The sequence below is a fragment of the Pyxicephalus adspersus genome, chromosome 12, assembly GCF_032062135.1.
Source record: "Pyxicephalus adspersus chromosome 12, UCB_Pads_2.0, whole genome shotgun sequence".
Lineage (NCBI taxonomy): Eukaryota > Metazoa > Chordata > Amphibia > Anura > Pyxicephalidae > Pyxicephalus > Pyxicephalus adspersus.
This window is the reverse complement of record NC_092869.1, coordinates 8,952,268-8,973,975: the sequence shown is the minus strand read 5'-3', so window position 1 is coordinate 8,973,975 and position 21,708 is coordinate 8,952,268. Positions and strand designations below refer to the sequence as shown.

The 21,708-nt window shown below is 37.7% G+C and overlaps 1 protein-coding gene across 2 annotated transcripts; it reads right to left on the bottom strand.

Moving 5' to 3' along the window:
- Nucleotides 1–497: 497 nt before the first annotated feature.
- CTXND2 (cortexin domain containing 2) lies at nt 498–21,512 on the bottom strand. 2 transcript variants are annotated; one of them, XM_072428233.1, is made up of 2 exons: nt 21,453–21,512; nt 498–2,828 (listed from the first exon to the last, which is right to left on the bottom strand). In XM_072428233.1, the coding sequence occupies exons 1-2, from the start codon at nt 21,488–21,490 to the stop codon at nt 2,618–2,620; spliced, it is 249 nt and encodes an 82-aa protein (XP_072284334.1). In that variant the 5' UTR covers nt 21,491–21,512; the 3' UTR covers nt 498–2,617. The 2 variants fall into 2 exon arrangements, with proteins under 2 accessions (XP_072284334.1, XP_072284336.1); XM_072428235.1 differs by lacking the exon at nt 21,453–21,512 and adding an exon at nt 18,764–18,869.
- Between the last annotated feature and the right edge of the window lie 196 nt (nt 21,513–21,708).

Here is a 21,708-nt window from a genome sequence, read left to right as displayed (position 1 = left end):
GTTTTATACAAACACCACCATTCTCCACTTTCATAGTGGTAAATGAGAGCTGGCAAACTCATTATAAGTATGGCAATCACTATCTTTCAACAAGTGAAAGTGGTGATCTTCCAAAAGAAGTCCAGCTGATCTCCATTTTTATGGAGGCAAAAAAGGTTCTTTATCAGAAAAAATGCCATTAACCTCCTGGAAGGTTTAATTCTGTCCGGATCTAAAAGCGGTACATTGTTTTTTATGAAAATTTTTTTTACAGTATAATATAGTATGAGTAATATAAAGTTTGAAACAAAAAATCATGTCAAAATAATAAAATAAATAATAATAAAAAAAAATTAATTAAAAAAATAATTTTTTAAATTTTTTTTTTTAAATAAATATTATATTCAGACTATTATATTATACTGTAAAATAAATTTTCATGAAAGACAATGTACTGCTTTTAGACATATAAATCCACTGTACTGCATTCAATACATTTTACAATACAAAACAACTTGAAATTCCCACCGTGGCCCCGACGGAATGGCCACACGCACCGACTTCACCGGGAACTCATTAGATGCAGAGGACGCGGGCCGGAGGAAGTGAGAGGACGGGGAGTGCGAAGAAGGACGCCTAGGTAAGGCTCTATTTACTATTGTTTTTTATTGTTTTAACTACCCTGAGTGTGACTCGGGGTTACCGCTTTAAGCATTTTTTTTTACCCCGAGTCACACTCGGGGTTACCGTTGGGAGGGTTAAATAAAGAAGACATATTCTGGTGAGCAGGCTATGTGTCCCTTTATCAACAGGCACACTATGTTAGTCTACCTTTGGGAAAGGGGTCAGGAAGTGGATAAGCAGATGGATTTTCCCCAAAAGCTGACAAAAGACTTTTGGTTGTGCCCATTGGGACAGACTATAGTCAATTTGGATCCTTAAATCTCACATCTATATAAAAGTTTCATGCCATAGCTAGGATAGAAATAAGCTAATTGCTTCCAAAAGAGCAGGGATGGGTTGTCTTCTTTTATGCATCAATGTATTTTTGTAAAATTGTAGGATGCAGGATGCATCTTCCAATCAATATACCAAGACAACAAAATATTGCATTTGCGTTGATAGTGTTTGAAAATCTTTGACTGGTTTTCACTGTTTTTGTCCAACCCTACAGAGTTGATCTTTGGTAAGAAACAACATAAAAGAAAATGACAAACATATAATGGAAAATATGTGTCTACTCATTTTAAAAACATATTTAAAAAGATAATATAAAAAGGTAAATTAAAAGAATACAAAAGTATTTTTTAAAGTGCACTTATTAGTTTGCTTTAAATAATATATTTAAAAGGAGGAGGTTAGGGAAGGTAGGCACTGACCTTTCTTTTTTATTTATAAAGGTTTTAAAGGTTTAGAAATTTTGTACCTATATACCCATCTATCTCACAACACGTGTTACCTGATTTCCATTCAAATTGCCATGGCAGTTTCAAAAAACATTTGGGCTAGGTGTTCTGGAAATGTTCTAAAAAAACTGGTAAATTTGCAACTTTCCTCCAACTTTTTCTGCAGAACCAACTTTCCGCAAGCATATATTTATTTTAATTAAATAAGGATGTGTCCTATGCAACTATTTAATAACAGTTATATCTGCTGGGCATTATATCTTTATCACAGTTTATCCTAGCCGTTCTCAGTCATGGTTCTGTAGAACCTTAGGGTACTTTCAGAGATGTCTAGGGGTTCCTTGGGCTGTGGCTGATGGACCTCCTATCTAATGCATAATTATGCATCCAACAACACCATGGTAGGACCATGTAACCAATTACTTTTTCTTCCTGCAAGAGTACCATTGTGACCACTAATTAGTGGATATTGTTCACAAGAATTCACAAGTAATTGGTTTTAGCAGAATTTCTCATTGACCTGAAAAATATGTTAGGGAAAGGAAGAAAGGTTGAAAAGGGCTTATTTAGCCTAACAGTACTACCAGTGTTAAAAAAAAAATAACCTAAATTAACTAAAATAGGTCTTAAATAAGACATTTTTTAAAATACAAGATCTTCATTGGATGAACTAAGTTTTGTCTACTTCCCCAGGCCCCTTCTCCATAGTATTATGTTTTCTAATAAATCACCAATGAACTTTAATTATCATGCTGCCCTTCTAAATATATGCCTAGCTCATGGTGCATAGTAATGCCATTGTTATATTCCTTTAGTTTTAGGTCTTAGCCATTATTGGAAGAAGCTAAATCATTTCCACCTAAGAAGAACTGCATTGGATTTTCATAGCAAGAGCAGCAGCCCGTGCACTGGCCTTGAGTAATAAATTAACAGTCTGACAAAAATTCTGATCTTTCTCAAGATGGATGAGCGGAGAACTGAATGAGCACTGAAAAACCAGCTAATTTAGATAATGAAATTACAGAAAGTAATGGCTTGTCAAGTGAGGGCTATAGTGGCAGGTTTCACTTTCAGAATCCCTTGCTGATCCTCCCCAGTGAAGGTGGTAATTTAGTAGTAACGTTCTGCTTGACAGGAGCCATTGTAGAAGTAATATTCATTGATTCCTATTTTTTCTGGAGATTAGGAGGCCAAATGTCAAAGACAAAAACATGCCATTTAAAATCTGTCCTCTACTGGTCTTCCCACATGGAGTTTGGGATGTCTTTATAGGGATCCATGATAAGTCGGGCACATCGTACGATCATCATGGCCAGGAACACGCAAAGGAGCAGGAACAATGCAATAGCAAATCCTTTATCCACATCCACAAGGGGCAGTAAAGTGGGGTCATCCATCTTGAGGCTTTTTGTCTTTTCGTCATCTGTGTCAAAGGGCAGAAACCTAAAAGAGACAGAAGATCATGACACTGAAGTTAAATAAATACAAACTTCCAAAGCAATTTTCCTAATGGCACGTATATATTGGTCTATATAATGCATGCCTCCACCTGTAAGGGTCCCCACCCAATAAGCCATGAAGAATGCTGTTATGTATCCTTCCTTTCAATTAGAGATTTGGGTTGATATGACAGGTAAAACAAAAACCACAAACGATCACCATTGGTAGATCTTGGAAGTATGTCATGTCTATAGAATAATGCTTGCATTGATTATAACGCCCATTATTCCAAACTTTAAAACTGGCATATATTTTGGTCCGTATTATGAACTGGTGTTCCTACCTTCTGTTGGTAAGAATGTCAGTCCATTCACTCAGCCCTCATGCATATCACAGTGGGACAACTGTCTGCACCTTTAAAAACAAGTTGAGGAATGGAGGTAGGGGCAGGAAGCAGGAAGATTACAACTCAAGGCTATGGCAAATGTATGCGATTCTTAGAGCCTGATTTATTAAAGCGCTCCAAGGCAGGAGAGGATATACTTTAATCAGTGAAGCTGGGTAATCCAGCAAACCTGGAATGGATCTGGTCCAGGATTAAAAACGTTTGCTAGCAAATAGCAAATGACTTTCAAGAAATCCATTCCAGATTTGCTGGTTCACCCAGCTTCACTGATGAAAGTGTATCCACTCCATCCTTGGAGAGCTTTAGTAAATAGGGCCCTTAGAGTGAAGCAATGACCACAGGGAGCCTGATGATGATAATGACAAATTCATGTTGAAACAGACAAAAAAAGTTAGCCTTGGCCCACCCAAACCTTAAATAATATGCATATACATACCTTAAAGCAGAACTAAACCATGGGAATACTCACCTGTCCTCATTATGTTGCAGACGCTGCCATCTCTTCTCTTCTTCTCTTCTGCATTCTGGAATTCTGCTATCTTGATTGGCTGGGCCAGAATGATTTAGCTCCTGTACAGGTGCTCTCGAGTCTATTTAGTCCCAGCACCCACCAAAGTGGAATTTTAGTTTCATTTTAAAGCAGAAGATTAGACAAAAACAATTAAAATTGCACCCCCTGATAAACAGTATACTTTCATTAGCGTATTGAGCCTGGAAAGAACAGCACATTCAGAGTACAAGCCATCATAATTAGAAATGGCAATGGATTTGGTAAGCATTACTCTGTGTTTGATTACTCCTTGGTAAAACAAGCCAAATTATTCCACCTACTATGGGCAAATTGTTTATTTTTTATCACTGGCCAGAGTTTGAATTTAAGGGTTGTTGATTCAATTTATTTTTCAGTTGAATGGTTTTAAATACAGAGTGAATCCACTAAATTTATGTTTTTTTTTCTTCCTGCACTGTATTAATCCTGTAGACTATTTGTGTGCAGTTCCTCTGGAGCTTTATTAAATGTCAAAGTTTTTTTTAAGTGACTACAAAGTAACAAGCCAGCACATTTGGCCTGATTTATAAAAGCAGTGTTTTCAATGTTATTTGTACTTCTGGTTAAGACTACAAAAAGCCACGGCAAAACACAATGGTCCTGATTTATGAAAACTCTTCAAGGCTGGAGAGAATACACTTTCAGAAGTGAAGCTGGGTGATCCAGAAAACATGGAATAGATTTTTAAAAATCATTTGCTATTTGCAAGTAAATGTTTTGAATCCTGGACCAGATCCAGATCCATGCCGTGGCTTCTTGTAGTCTTAACCAGAAGTACAAATAACATTGAAAACACTGCCGGTGAAATAAGTAGATGCTGTCACCTTGTTCCCTTATTCCCTGTAGATACACTTTTCTGGTAGGATCAGGCCCTGATTTGCTGTAAAGCAGGACATATAAATAGGGGATTACATTTTTAGACTTTTACAGGAACATGCTTGAACACTGTTAGGGTATGGGAGCTTAGATTTAAGATTAGGCTTGTATTCACATCCTGAATTTGGCTGGATAAGATTAATATAGAACATTTCTATTTTATATTTATCCCTACAAAAAGAACTACTTTCAAACTCTTCTTAGTCCTGAACGTATTGAATATGCATACAGAAAAAGACTATACATATTTATACACAGTTTATAGTATGTATGAGAGTTATAGAGTATAGTTTAGCTATATAGTAGGATCACCATCTACTTAGTGAGAAATGGTGGATGGAAGCCATGGCACATGAAGGGGAGAAGGGGGAAGATAGACTAGACAAGACCATGGACGATGGTTATGCCATTTTCTATAAGCAATGATTTCATTATCTAAATATTTAAAGGATAAAGGAGGATCATTTATTTGCAGTATCATCTGTCCAAATAAAAGTAATATAATACTGAGACCTCTTGTTGAAAACCCAACACAAACATTTTTTATATACTGAAACTCAATGCTAATTAAGTCCTCAGTTTGGAAAATTCTTTAAACAGACAGCTGTACTCTGATGACTGACTGTCCTACACTCTGATGAATACCCAGATCGTTTCTAGATGGGACAATATTTGGCTTGTAAATAATGACCATACATTTGATTGATGTCTTGCCATGGTACATTGCTAAGGTCTGTGCTATGTGTAAACTTTACTATTGTAGGTAGAGGTATCTCAGTAATGCAGGACAATGCCTTCATCAGTCTGTCATTGTTTAGACATATTCTGAGCATGGCTTCATTGGAACTCTAGCATGACAAATCTTTTTTTTTTTAGCATTACAATTGCTAAAAGTACACTGTTTCAAAAAAACGGAGGTAATACTACAAACACAAATTTATAAAATATAATACTATCTCAAAACAGATGTCAACTTAAGTTCTGAATCTGTATTGATACACATTGTGTAATTCATTGAGAACAAAATGAAGTAATAATGAAAAAGAGAAAGCAAATTAATTAACTGAAATCACTGTCTGATCAAATGTGTTGGAATTTCATCACAACAGTATATAATATGGCTCAATTGTGAGTATGGCCCCCATGTGCCTGTTTGCACTCCCAACAATTTATGGGAATGCTTCTGATGAGAAGTTGGATGGTGCCCTGGGGGATCTCCTCTTGGGCTTGGATCAGGGCATGGGTGTGCTCCTGGACAGTCTGCGGCATACATGACTACATGAATAAATACTATATGAATACTATATGAATAAATGACTACATGATAAACAAGATCTTACACAATCTCTGTTGGATTCAGTTCTGTGAAATGTGGGGGCCAGTCAATGGCATTAACGTCTTTATCATCCAGCCTACACGCTCTACTCACATAAGGCCAAGCATCGTCCTGCACCAAGAGGAATTCACCACTGCATTAGCATAAGGTCGGTCAAGGAGTCTAAAGATTGCATATCCCATATCTAACAGCACTCAGGGTACCATTAACTAGCATGTGAAGGTCTATACATGGATTTGCCCTTTTAGACCAGCACTGACCCAGTGGGAAACTGGTCATGTTAATTAGTTTTGCAGACAGCATTCACTAAGGCATCTGCAGACTCTTTCATGATTGTCCCATATGTTTAGGGTGAACCTGCTCCCATTTGTGAAGAGAACAAGGTGCCATTGGTAAACCTGCCAATTCTGGTGTTCTCTTTCAAGTGCCAATAAAGCTGGATGGTGCAGGTTCTACTGCAAGACATTGGGCCCACATGACACGTATGTTTGTTTCTTACAGTTTGATTGTTTCAAGTGCCAATAAAGCTGGATGGTGCAGGTTCTACTGCAGGACATTGGGCCCACATAACACCTATGATTGTTTCTTACAGTTTGACTGTGTTCCCTCTGTTCTTCCTCACACAAAGATCCAGATACCGGTCCTACTGCTGGGTTGTTGTCCTTCTATGACCCTGTCTAGCTCTCCTCGTGTAAAGGCCTATACCAAGGTATCACATCCACACTCCTAGGTGACCCAGCAAACCTTCATGTGATGGTACATATGGATGTGTTGTCCTGGAGGATATGAATTATCTGTGCAAATACCTAGGTACCACCTCATTTAAAATATTTCTCGAACACTGGATAAACTTAGTGTGTTGGGCTCTCTCTTAGGATACCCTCCAGTCATCATTGTCCACTTTGAGGCAGAGAGTTTCCAGATATGGAGTCACAAGTTAAAAAACATGAAAACAAATAAGGATCTCTTCTCACTTTCAGGGCTACGATCTCCTAGGGGTCCTAAATTGAGCTTCTGGGGTCCCAGACTTGCATACTCAATTTAGGGTCCATGGTCTTAAGGAGAAAATAAACCCAAAACTGCAAAAAAAAATAATAAAAATAAACATACCTTCAATCCCGTAGGGCTGTCCGATCGCTCCAGAGTTGTCCTGCATCGGGTCCCGCGTCATCCCGGCATTCGTCCTGGGCGGTGCCATCTTCCCGACCCAGGCGCAAGATCAGGTGACATAGGATGAAAAAGAAATTTGCCGATCCCACTGCGCATGCGTGAGATTAGCAAATTTTTCTTTTTGCACAAAAAGGCACCTTCTGCGCATACTACAGATGCTTGGGCATGCGCAAAAGGAGCGCCCAAGAGGCTTTGCGCTCCCATTCATTCTTGATCGCTTAGGCAATTGAGAATTAGGGGGCAGTGCTGCACCCTTTTTTTTTTTTTTTTTTTTAAATAAAAGGATGTTGCACTTAAAAAAAAAAACACACAGAGTTTTTACTAAACATAAAGAGGTTGGCTACCCTTTTATGTAAAGTGAAAATTGTGAGTTTAAGTACGCTTTAAAATAGCCTTCCCCTGCGGGAAGAACCCCCTGTTTGTTTTCATGTTTTTATAATTGTGATATGTTGAATGTCCCAAAGGATAGATGGCCTAAAATTCAGGGTGGTAATAGCCACAAGGGTCCTCCACACACCCTGAACATTTCAGGTCCGTACAACACATGGTCTCTCTGTGTATCTACACAATTACAAACAAAACTGAAAAAACAATATACCGGTATTCACATTTAAAAATTGAGATTCAACACATGATAAATGTAAAAGTTTACACTTGACTTCATTGAAAAAAATAGTTTGCGAATGTTTGTTAGTGTTGCTTTATACAAAGGATGCATAGGGCATATAAAAAGTTGAAGTTACTGCATCTGAGGACTTAGGGTTAGTGGGGCAAAGGGGTATTGAGGAGAAAGAAAAGCCAGTATTTAATAGGAACACACTTGGACACATAGACTATGTTTTATTAAAGGAATTTAAGCTCTTCGCTTAGCAAAGTAAAGTTTCATTAATTTAGCTTGGTGGTCGTGGTATAAAAAAATCACTTTGCAGGGATACCCAATCACGTGCAAGGAAATATAAAAAAACATGAATTTACCTTGCACTAGATTGAATGATTGAAGTCAGCAGAGTTTGATTTTATTTGCTAAGCTAACTATCCAAAGCATAGGGATAACTGGTTCGTGAACAGCCTATATTTCTTTTGTAAATTAACCTCATTGTGCAACTGCTATACAAATATTTGATTTTGTGATTTCAATTCAGTTTTAAAACCTCTAATAAGACCTTTTCAACCTTTTATTTTAAACTGATAACTGCATAATACCTACTGATTTAATAGCAATCCAATAGAGGTCCGTGTAGAGGTCATTGAAGTGAATATACATAAATTTCATCCTACATCACTTGCCAAAAAGTATTGCTGTGTGAATAAATTATAGCTTAGTCACACTATATAGCCTTTGACTGTATTTATACATTAGGATTCCCAGAATAACCTACTTGCTCAATATTAAGATAGACCGTGATTATGTGTTGGGGAAGATGAATGTGATGTTGTTCTTCGGGACCTCATGCTGTGAAGTGGCGCATATTCAACTTGTTGTGGAACTTCCCAGCTGTGATGTGAAGGTTTCATGTTATAGGATTCATGTCCCTGTGTATATACATCACTAGGCAACTCACATTAAGATAAAGGAGACACAAGTCAGATTAATAACCGTTATTGGCACAGGATCTGAGATCTGATCTTCTAATGACCTTCATGGTTCAGAACTGCTCAATCCCATTACAAGATGTCCTCGCTGCACTCTCATAAGAGTTAGGAATGCCTCTAGGGAGTTTTTCGTGTCTATGACGTTCTCTGTAGCTACTAATTTCAGCTTATTGACCAGGCATTTCTCAGAAGCAGTTAAATCTGAGAAAAAATGTGACCGATGCATGGGTATTGTAGAAAAACCTGGTTGGGGTCTTGATGAATCAATTTGTAGTTAGCCATATGCATCCAGGCTTTTGAGGCATGAAGACTTCTTCATCTGGAGGTCTTAATGAATAGACATGTTAGTCAAGGCCTGTCAATGCATGACTACAGAGGCCAGCTATGCAATATAGCAGAAAGAATGAAATCAAAGAAAAGCTCAGCTCAAGATCAGCTACATTACATCAGATGCAACAGGAGCAAAGATCAGGAGGTCTACCTATTGGTAGGCATATAATATGCGTTTTTCTCTTGCTCCATATTATGATCAAATTAAATCAATTCTTGCTATCGAAGTATTCAATGTACTATCCACTTGTTTGATACAATCAATGATATCATTACTAATAATATTGTAATAAAAACAATCAATTTCAATTTCAATATGATGGTCAATACTACCAGCAAAAAAGAACAGCTGATAATGATTTTTGATTTGATTTAAAGTTTTGATTGCCTTAGCAGTTAAAGTATTGCATTGGCTAGTTGGAAGCTAGTCTACGCGTGAATAAATACTCCAATCCTACAGCTCCTTCCCATCCCATTGTAACTACAGTCTGATATGAAATAAAAAAAATAACCTTTATTTTTACCCATCTAAAGCCATAGACATGTGAATACCCAACCTAATTCTTTGTCCTACAAACTGGTTGAGTCCTTCCTTAGGTGGTCACATTGCTGCCTTCTTGTGTCAGCTATGAGGTTATTTTCAGAATGAACCAGATGATGTCAGCAAAAGGGACAGGTATGGACTGGTGATCATGGGTGTCATTACAAGTGGATCAGTGGTCCGCAGACATGGAAATAGTGCTATCAAGGGAGTGGCATGGTGGAATGAGGTGAGAATATTTTTATTCGCAAGGTAAGGATAGGGTAAAGAGGGGGTACTGGACACAACTTAAACTTTATATTTTTGCCAATAGATGGGCTATAACTGTTTCCAAAACTCAGTAAATGATCATGAAATTATCAAGAAATGGAGCGCTAATAAGGTTGCTACATGTATATTGGATTGCAAATGTAAATAAGGTCTGTTGTTTATTCTATGTTTTTTTATAGTTTATTTTCACATGTAAATTTGTTAGAAATATGGAAAGCCCCTTTGAAGGACCAGTTCATCTAAAATGTGTATTTCGGATTTAGCAGATCTTTATAAGTAAAACACCTGGCCCTTTTCTTTTGGGATTTTTGGGACTTTTTGGTGACTTATCTGAGCTTAAGTAGTGGGTCTGCACTTGTGCTTCGCCATTATAAGGGGTTCTCACTCGCTCTGTGGAATTTGTTTTAGAATTTTAATACTGTTGGGAATGTAACAAGAGGACCTGGAACATTAGATTGTAAGTTCTTCTGGGCAGGGTGCTCTCCTCTTCCTGTGTCACTGTCTGTCATGTGCAAGCCCTACTTAATGTACAGGGCTGTGTAATATGTTGGGGCTATATAAATACTGTTTAATATTATTATTTATAATAACAATAATAATAATAATAATAGCACATATAAAGGTGGGCTGGAAAGCAAACACTGGAAGGGAGATCACATGTAACAAACATAGGACCAAACTGAGAGCAATTATTGAGAAAGATGAACAGTATTCATACAATTAGGGTGATTTATTAAACAAATTTTGGCTGGTCACTTACCAAAGGATACTTCACTTAGCTAGTATATGAGATGAAGCTCTGCTGACTTCAACCATCCAATTATGTGCACGGAAAAATCCTGATCCCTTGCACGTGATGGGTATTCCTTGAAAAATGAACTCTCTACCTCTATCTCTACAGCCCTAGGTCCTTTAGAAAATCACCCAATGATTGGCTGATTTTCCAGGTACAGGCTTTCGAATTACTGTAACAGTAACAATTCTGATAACCATGTCTCCTTTAGGATTTTCTTAGCCCACTAGTACAGGTAGGCAGAGCCTATATAGGAGTGACAACTCTGCCCTGAAATGAGGAGCAGTACAGCACTGTTGCCACACTATCACGGGAAGCTGCATTAGGTGGACTTCCTTAGCATGATCAACAGGTATTTGTGTGACTTTGAAGAGAAAACTGTAAATGTACAAATGTCCTATAATTAGGTAATAATTTGGAATATCGTCTCACTGCTATACCAATCAAAAAAAATACTGTAAAGTATGTGCAATATACCCACCACCTAGATTTGGAAATCAGCAAGCAAATTAACCAACATTTTTGCTTAAAGTAGAAACATTGCCAACATTTATGTATAAGTATTAGGCCCTGTATGTTCCATGGCGATAAATCCTTCAAGTCAACTTTTCCTTTTTTCAAAATTTGGCTTGAAGAATTTATGACCATTAAACTGTTTTGAAATATAAAATAGGAAATACTAATTTTCGCAACACATTTTTGTGATTCCTAAGCATTAATATTGTTGACACATATAAAATATAATGACATATATACTGCATGACACATGGAGTCAATCTGGTACACAAGAAAGTCTTGTATCTAAAGTGCACTTATTATTCAAAGTAAAACTTCACTACACCCAATGGTCATATAACATAGTCCAAGCTCTGTTTGTATCTTTACCACCTGGATCCATAAAACCTAGATAATTGTTGTATTAAAATTACACCAGAAGGGATTATCAAGGCAATACAAAACACAAAAGCTTCAAAGAAAAGATGGCACACAATGGAAACTACCACATAAAAAGAATTTATAATGATCTATCATATACTATATATATATTTTCTGCATTTATTGCATTTTAAATATGTTGGATGCCTGGTCCACTACTATACCAATTAATATTACCATCCACAACTGGCAGCCGGGGATGCCAGCATCTGACCATACTGGGAGTGTTGAAAGCAAGTTGCTTTCTTTAAAACAGAGAAGTTTGGTGAAACGGGCAATGGGACAGGTAACTATTGACGGTTTTGCATTAGGGCTACTTTTTAATGGTTTTAAAAACAAGCGACCAAGTCTCTTTATACTCTCTACACCTATACTAGTCATAGAAGGAATTAATAGGGCCAGATTTTTACCTTTTCTTCCTTAGACCAGCTAGCTTGTTCTGCCCCTAATCCTGATGGCCTTGAAATATAGGCAGGTAATATCCTGAGGCTGCTCATACATGATGTTCATTAAACTTACTACCTGTAGGTGTTAACCCCCAAAATTCTCCTGTACATTTATCCAGGGAGAGAAGATTTCTGGAAAGCTCTTTTTCCTCTTTAAGACAAAATCAAGGGTTCCACCAGTTGACCACCTATCATTCAGAACTTCAACCCATTAGGGTGTAGCTTTTCCACTTGGTACCCATACATGTCTGCTCACTGGATGCAGTGCACTGGTTAAGTACATATACAAGAATTTAGAGCAATCATTTGTGGCTACACTTGTTCGTAGAGAGGTGGATATGAGAGTGCAGCCATGAAGTGCTAGAGGAAATGCTGCCCCTAGTGGCCATGGCAAATCTGGCCCTGTTGATCACACAAATTTGAAGCAAGATGCAATCGCATGTAATTAATTGACCCTTCCTACTAATCATTTCAATAAATTGCTTGTAATGATTGCTTGCTAGTTAAAACTAGTAGCATGAACACTTTTATAAAAATGTTTGGTCCACTCAGAATTAAAGTGTAGTGACCATCAGGGATATTTTCCTGTGATTTTTCTTTGTCTAATACAGATTTTTATATATTATTTTTTATTAAGGAATGATATTGTATGATGAAGTACTATATTGTTATGGTAATAATTCATTACCAATAAAATACCATTCATTACCAATAAAGTAATAAAAACTCCACTAGGTTAAAATGTCACCTCATAGGATACCCTAAGATGGCCAAGACTGAAGATACCCTCCTAACACTCATAAGAGGAACAAATGGTGGCAACATGAAAATCTGAAGCCTACAAAATTGTACTTTATACCTAACTATAAGATTTTTTCAGGTAAAAGTTGGTACCTCGTTTTTTTTTTTTAAGATTGGTATACCAATCTGAAAATAAACCTAGGTACCTACCTTTACCTTAAAAAAAAAACAGGAAAACTACAATAACTCAATGGCACAAAATGCCACTTTTGCTGTTAACATTAAAAACAGTAAATTTTAGAAAAAACAATACGATTAGTGTGATTAACTACATTTAGTTATGGAAGAAAAAATCAAAATGTCATAGCCTCAGTCTGTTAATTTACAGGTTAAAGCAGTTTGTACTTTTTAGTTGGTTATAACCGGTCACCTGTACTTCAACAATCTTTTGTGCAATGCTGTTGACCATTTGTATAAGGCACTGAGTTGTTCTGTAAAGTGTGCAATAATGTCCCAGATGGCAAGAATTTGTTACATACTTTATATGAGAACACAGCGCCATCTAGTGGTGTTATCCAAGTATAAGTTTAGATTCTTTTTCCAATAACATTTTCAGGTTTTGGTTTACACTCAAGTATATACAGCGATTGTGGTTGGATAATTCTCTATGGAATCTAGTTATTCGAAAATTTAATTTTTTTTATCCAAAAGGTATGACATTTTCAAACTGGATTCAATTAGAAAATATGTCCTGAAAATAATTAATGAATAAAAGTCGAGTCACAAATTCAATCCAATGTCTAAATGTTAAAATGAGTAAAAGTTGGGTGAATACATTTATAGGTAGAACCCCATGTAAAGTACATTATAAATCTTCTTAAATTCATGTGATAAAACTCGGCCACTGTCATAAAGCTGAAATATTTCCTAAGAGTAAAAATGTAGGGACACATCAAAGCGGACTGTCCTTGGAAGTTAGGGACAGCTGTCAAGTAAGCCCAAGTTGTCTCTCTCTATATCCTTTTTCCATACATCTCATTAAGGATATTTGACAGGCCTTTCCAGGACATTTGCCAGATATTTTCAATGTGACACTTCCTATTGAAATGTCTGCATTATCCAGTATCTTTAACTGTTCAGAGTCAAAGAGATCCACTACAGAGACTCAACAACTAATCATAGATCAATATTACACTCCAGTATAAAATCTTAATTAAGTACCATTAAAGCTGTGCTGTAAAGTGAACCTGTCATAGGAAAAGCTAAAGATTGCCATTGTGACCTCTGGATCTGCCTGGTTTTTCACTGGCACATTGGCCTTAATATTTTTTAGTCATTGACCTGGAATAAGTAGGCAGATTCAGAATTTCAGACATCAGTTCTTATCATATTTGTTCTATGTCAGCAATACAGGATGATGAAGCAAGAGGATCGGCATGACAGCTGGGTAACTGGTATTTTTCGAACTGGTCGGCTGGAAGATTTTGTAGTTCTTGCAGAATAATTTTTTCACAGGTCACTTGGGTCCTGGTTCGTGTGGTGCATGAATGCATGTGCGTTAACATACATTGATTAGGGCAACCAGGGGTGTAGTGGGGCGGGCACAGGTGGGAATGCCGTGCCCTCACTTTTTTTGGCAATGGGCATGCATGCCCACTCTTATTTTGCAACAAATTATTTGGTGGTCCACGACCCTGGCCAGAACCACCCCCCCGGGGGGTCAGGAGAAGAACCATCACTCAGACGTCTTCATGATGTCACTCTGGGGGAAGTTTCTTCCCCTTTGAGTGACACATAGGTAGGGGTGTAGTGGGGCAGGCAGGCTTACTACTACACCCCTGAGTACAACCCAATAAAAATGAAGCCCCAACTTGCATCGTGGGTTTATGTGCAACGGGGTGCCATTTATTTTGACAATAGACAACTTACCTCCTCCTACTTGCTCTTAGACACACAAATCCAATATTATGTGTTGGTTATTTTCCAAGCAAAATTGTGCCAGCACCAGTGAACCCACTTTCTGTAAGTGCAGGGTTTCATGGGCCCACCGCCAGGTGGAGGTCATGACAACAACCTGGACTCACACAAAGATGAAGAGTTTGGTGCTGATGTCATCGCAGCTTCTATGTAACTAAGGATTGCCCAGCAAAGAGGATTTGGCAAGTCAAGTGTTGGTGAAAATTCAGAAGGTTGTTAAAAACATCATGACCCTGTATTAATTAGTACTCCTTCTCAAAAGTCCTCAGTTTTTTTTTTACCAGAAGTGGCTCCTGGGAGGAGTTATGCATTATGTGTCATTTAGAGTGGGCATTCCTATACTTTATATGCAAGCAGACCACCCTGGATAATGCCCACATGTAATGCTGAGCCTCCATGTTTGAAAGAATTAAAATCTAAAAACTGAAGGGGGTGGGTCAGGGACAATCAATGTGGGTATGAAAAGGGCCAGATGACGATGGATGTAACATTTGATGGCCACTAAGAGCAGCTCTCAGTGTGCAGTGTATCAGAGTAAAGCTACGTACACACTTCCAATTATTATCGTTGGAAAACGAACGACGAACGATCCTGCACGATATCTACGAACGATCGAACGATAAAAATTGGAAGTGTGTACGCACCTTAAGTAACAAAGCAATAAAGGGAAGGCTGGAGGTCATCCTTTGCAATGATTGCAATGATCAGGTAACTTCCAAAAAAAACCCTTAAAAAGTACAACCTGCTGAGCAGATATTTACAGACAAGTCAAAGGTTTCAACCACTTACAAACGTTCCTCAGGAAAATGGCTGGTATGGCATTAGGATCATTCAGCTGATTTACCATTAACTTATATCTAAAGGCAAGAGGAGAGAAGAGCTAGAACTAGATAGATTTACCCTCTGTGTCCTCTTTGCTGCTCTCATTTTTTCCTACTCAATCCAAAACGTATTTGCTGGGTATATTGGATGTCTGGCATCTACAGACAGTGTCAGATTTGAGTTTCAGCCCTCCAATGTCCTTGAATAGTCTTGAGATTCACTTATCATTAATAGACTTTGACACCTTATCTTTCCTTATCTGTTGTAATCAAAGCTATGGAGCTAATAGAGAGGTGTAACTTTCACTCAGACATCTCCCTGTACTGTATACCACTGGGATCTGCTACTGTTTCTTGTGTCTCTTACCTAAAAGATTGAATTGGTACCTAGTGAGTAGGTACACCCCTTCCCTTAAATTAGGGTAGATGTCCACAAGCCACACACTACCTTCTTCTAGGTCAGCCTCAGTGATCGATTTAGATAAAATGGGGCTCTAGGCAAACATAAACTGGGGGGCGAATATGGTTAGCAATCCATCTCCCAAACACCTGGGGCCATGGTGAAACATGGAAGACACAGGCAATTGCCCAATGTGTCCCCCACCCAAATAAAAAGCCCTGGGTAGCCTTAAAGTGCATTGAAACCTCAACATTCAATTGGTCATGTTTGCTACTTTAACGTACACACTTCCAATTTTTATCGTTCCAATCGAACGACGAACGATCGATTGGGCAAAAAATCGTTTGTAAAAAAGTAACCAACGACGCCGACGAACGAGGAAAGTCGCTGGAAACGAACGACCGGACCGGCGGATCGGATTGGACGACGATCGTTGAACATCGTTCGTGTGTACGGTCGTTCGTTGATCGTCCATGATCTGAGCATGCGTAATGAACGAACGTTCGTTCACTTTCCTGTCGTGCACATAGTTCCTCTATCGCTCAAACGATCGTATCTATTGTGTGTACAATATCTACGAACGATCGTGTCGTTAACTCTATGTGCAGGATTGGTGCTATACGATCGTTCGTATATATCGTGCATGAACGTTCGTCGTTCGTTTTCCAACGATAATAATTGGAAGTGTGTATGTAGCTTTAATTATACCCATGAAAGATTTTTTATCTGTTTGATAAGCTGTTGGTCATGCCTTAATTGTATTGTGCATTTTTATTGTGTTATCTCAAGGAGTCTAATTGACCATCCTTGGTAGCAATAGACAATTGGACAAGGCTGACCCCACTTCGCTGTGTTGTCACCCAGAAAGAATCCAAGAAATTATATTGTACCGGTATATATTCTAGTTTAACACATATGGGACAAATCTGCATACATGTATACTGATAAAATATAAGGGGCCAGTTCACTGATTTTGCAAGCTATTTGGCTCATTGGGCACCTAAGGAGACTTAGTTCACACAGGTGGTGAAGTTTGTATACGACTTTCTAATCATAGGTAAGTGTGGCCCATCGGTGAATGCCGTCTTACCCATGGCTCTTCATAGCAACTGTATAGGGGCTGTTGGCGACTGCTCACCAACCACCCACCAAAACCATTTCAATGGCCTTGAACGAATGGTAGTAGTGGTTGCTGGCAGGCAGTTAGACGCCTGGTAATTGTCCTCCATTCGTGTGAACATAAAGAAGCATTTAAATTATTCTTGCAGCCTTAAAACCTAAACTACACCTAAAAATTTAAAAAAGTGCAGCCAGGCAGGTCCTTTTTTGCAGAAGAGACAAGCAATGTCGCTTCTGCAATAAAATACCCTTATTTGTCTGATTGCAATTTTAAATTGCAATCACCTGTTCTGGCTCTGGTGTGGGCCCTGCCATCTTCACCTGATTTTCTTCCTGGAGTCAGGTCTATGGCCATGTTGGTTGGCCTGGTGCGCAGAAATTCATTCAGTTCCAGCAGCCACAGGGGAATCCAGGATGCACCAGGTATCCTGGCATCCTACGCTGAGCTGAGTTTATGCAGATGAAAATAGCAGTCAGGCAGGTATATATGTCTTTTTGCAGAAGGAACATCACCTGTCCCTTTCTGCAATAAAGACCTGCCGGATCACTCATTCTTAAAGTGGAACATTAGACCCCTGGCTACAAAGAAAGATTCTCTTGTTGGATACACCAAATAAAAAAACCCATAGGATTCTATATTTATAATCTACAACATTTAGAACAAGAGCTGACAAAAAAAAAGCACTTCTCCAACCTCCTGTTGGTGAAAACTGGTACTACATTGTGACTTCACAGAGAAAAATGTTCTCTATTGCAAACTTCAATGTTGAAAATGTTCTCACTTGATCAATATTACAAAAGCAAGGCCTTGGGTATAACCTTTGTAAATAGGGGGGCTCTGTAAAGAGCAGATTATTAAAAATTGTGATTTCTCATAATAAGATGCATACACTACAGAACCACATCATAAAAACACTGATTTTGTATAGTTACAAATTTTACCATGAAGCATAGATAATATGATATAATTACAATGTTGCAGGATACAGTTGTAATTGTCACCTAAGTACCAATTTGGTGTTTGCCTTATAATCAGTGCAGTAATTAAATATAACAAACAAAGCTGTAATTTAGGCAAGCTGAAAAACTACAAAACTACAAATTTTAACTCACGCATGGAAAAACAAAGATTGGTTAATACATACAGATGGCATTTTAGGGTACCATGGCCATTACGCATTGATTGCATACTAGGGGCATTTTTGGAATTTACAAACCGCATTCAATGCTGTACACACATTCAAGTTGCCCCCGAACATCACGTACCAAAAAAGGTCTGTATTCCATTGCATGGCTGGTATTTGGAACCTTATCAACCTGCATACTCCATGCGGCCCGTTAAAATAAACTGAACCTATCGTGCAAATGACTAGTGCACATTTTCCACAAAAAATGTGCTGTATGGTAGCGACAAGGCAAAAATCATATAAGCATACATAGAAACGATGGCAGAAAGTTTATTTTGTGCTTTAATTGAATTTCCACGGTTGGTGATGCTTATGCCCATGGAGAAGACGCTCAGTTAGTGCATGCAGATGTGAAAAATATAAGCAGTGTGTGCAGCGCTGTAATAGTACAACCATGCTATGTAATTGGATTAGTGTGTAGAAAATATAAAAAGATCATTTTTTACCTGCTAATCCTGTCATTTGTGCCTGCAGTCTGGCTGACTAATTTCCATGAAAGAAGGGGAAATCCTGACTGTGCTTATTCTGCAGCGCTCTCCCCAGCTGCTTGTGATGCAGACTGGCTCAGGCGGACCAATTTCATGAATTGTTTAGCCAGGGATGCACCAGAGTAAGGTTTCAAAGGAGAAGGAGATCTCCTTATCCTGCAGGCTGTGCATGACTAGGAGGGGGACTCTAGATGTACCAGCTGTAAATCTGTCCCACAGCCTTCCTCTGAATCTGCACTGACCTGACAATGGCTCATTACTCAATAAAAGGACAGCCATCAGCCTGATTGCCTGTGGCTTCAAAGTCAGGAATATTTACATGGGTTTAGATAGAAAGCAATGCAACAGCTACACTTTCACTTGATCTAGTAGTTCAAATATATGTATGCCCATGTGTATATCTATCTATCTATCTATCTATCTATCTATCTATCTATCTATCTATCTATCTATCTATCATTTCCTCTCTGGATCCATATCTATCCATCCCTTCCCCTTTCTCCTGTAGCTATCCTATCATATATATCCATCCAATTTTCTCTCTCTCTCTCTATTTGTCCCTTCATCTCTTCCTCTCCATTTGTCTTTCTATCCTAATCTTCATCCCTTTTTCTCTCCCTGTAACCATGATTTATTAAAGTTCTCCAAGACTGGAGAGAATACACTTTCATCAGTGAAGCTTGGTGATCCAGCAAACCTGGAAAGGATCTAGTCCAGGATTCAAAACATTCGCTAGCAAAAAGCAAATGACTTTGAAGAAATCCATTCCATGTTTGTTGGATCGCCCAGATTTACTGATGAAAGTATATCCTCTTCAGCTTTGGAGAGCTTTAATAAATCAGGCCCTGTGTATCTATCTATCTTTCTATCTATCCATTCTATTCTCGGTCTATCTCTCTTGCCATACCTCTCTTTCTCTCAATATACATTTCTCTTTTTACTCCTTTATCTCTATTCATCCATCCCTTTATCTATATCTACCATTCTATCTATTTATCCACCCATCCCTTCTTTTCTCTCTCTCTCCATCATTTTCCATCTCTCTTTCTATCTATCTATACCTTCTCTATCTCTCTTGCACAATCTCTCTTTCTCTGTCTATTTATCTACTCTTCTATTTCTTCTTTCTATCTATCTATCTATCTATCTATCTATCTATCTATCTTTCTTTATCACTTCTCTCTCCCTATCCATCACACCCCCTACTTCTCTCCCTGATCATCCTGTTCTCTTTTTAATCTATTTCTATCTATTCATCCCTTTCTTTCTCCCCTTGAATATTCTTTAATACCGCTGGTTTACCTAGAACAAAAAACTTCTAAAAAGTCTTTTGAGCACTAAAATATAATCTAGTTCAAAACCCCCACCCAACACTCCTGTAACTCATCATTCAATTCAATTCAATTAAACCCTTCACACCTACTCCTAATTGTAAAACCTAACACTTAAACCCTATAATTCCTAACCTGAAATCTAAACACCTGGCAGACATATAAGACATAAAGGGAGCCTTTTTACCTGCCAAATGATTTGTGGCTCTGTCCATCAAGTTGTGAGATTTACACAGCTCCCCCTTATGGCCTTTACAGCTCATCAATTCAGAGTTACAGATGAATGGTGACACTGGAATCTTTGATCTATACCTAATTTGTGTGATGTACCTGTTGTCTTTGTACGCATGTGCACTTGGCTATTGCATTCCAGTTGGCATGTGTATGTATGTGAGTGTAGGGGGTTGTTTTTTTTTTAACTGATTTTATTAAGTTTTAATTTTGTTGGTAAAACTTATTGTTACCATAACTTTATTGCTATAAAAAGCAGTGTTCAGAGCTGAATGCTTCCAGGTTCATGTTTTACTGTAGAGATCAGTGAATTAATGTAAAGTTAAGGTGGCAGCAGCGAAAGGGTTAAAGCCCACTGTTGTGAAAAATAATGGTTTTATATATATATATATATATATATATATATATATATATATATATATAAAATTCTTCATATACCATTACCTTATTCATTATTGATGGCTATTTTTTTTTTACATCATACCATTCAGATGTCCATGAACTTTAATGCACTTTATTATGTACTGTATATATATTTATATGTATATTGGTGTAACCGATTACCTATGTTTTGTAATATACCTAGACTGTGTCCAGTACTTTATAAAGTTCTGCTTACGTACCGCTACCCCTGTGGAAGCCTACATCAGGCGAACCGCGTTGGGTATTACAAGTTTTACACATGCAACTAAACATTATAAGCTACTCCCTATGATTTGACATGTTGTAACTTTTCAAATATTATTAGTAGATGGCTGTTGTATAGCGCCCTTATGGCCCAAATAATTTTTAAGTTCTGATTTGAGATTTGATAAGATCTAGAACCAATATGTATTGTATTATAAGAAATTATCATTAACACAATACCTTATTTGCCAAAAAACCCTTTTGTTTGTTGTTCTTGTATTACACTGTTTTGGGTGGGATTATTCCCCCCGTGAGGGCATTATTACTTTTGTCTTAAAATTTTTTACTACCACATATATATTTGCTCCTGTTTAGTTTATTGGTTATTGTATGCAAACTTTTAATACCGTTATATTTTAAATGTGTCTCTTCCTCCCAGCTACCTCCCAAATCCTTACCTGCCCCTGCACTTTAGGGAGTTGCACATTTTGTTCATTGAAGGTTTTCCTGCTGGGCTCTGATTTTTTTATGCCATGGATATTTACTGCTGAAAATAAATACAAATACAAAATTAACATGTTTCAATTTTCTCTTTTAATTTAATTAAAAATAGAAAATTATTACAAGACATAAAATATTAGCCAAAAGTAAATAAAATAAAAGACATAAAATAAACACATTTTCACTTGTTAAATATATATAAAAGGCTTAGAT

Excerpts from the sequence above, each read along its gene's own strand:
- CTXND2 (XM_072428233.1), bottom strand. The coding sequence starts at position 21,490 with ATGAACAAAATGTGCAACTCCCTAAAGTGCAGGGGCAG. Across the intron at positions 2,829-21,452 it reads TCCCTAAAGTGCAGGGGCAG|GTTTCTGCCCTTTGACACAG; the intron begins GTAAGGATTTGG and ends TGTCTCTTTTAG.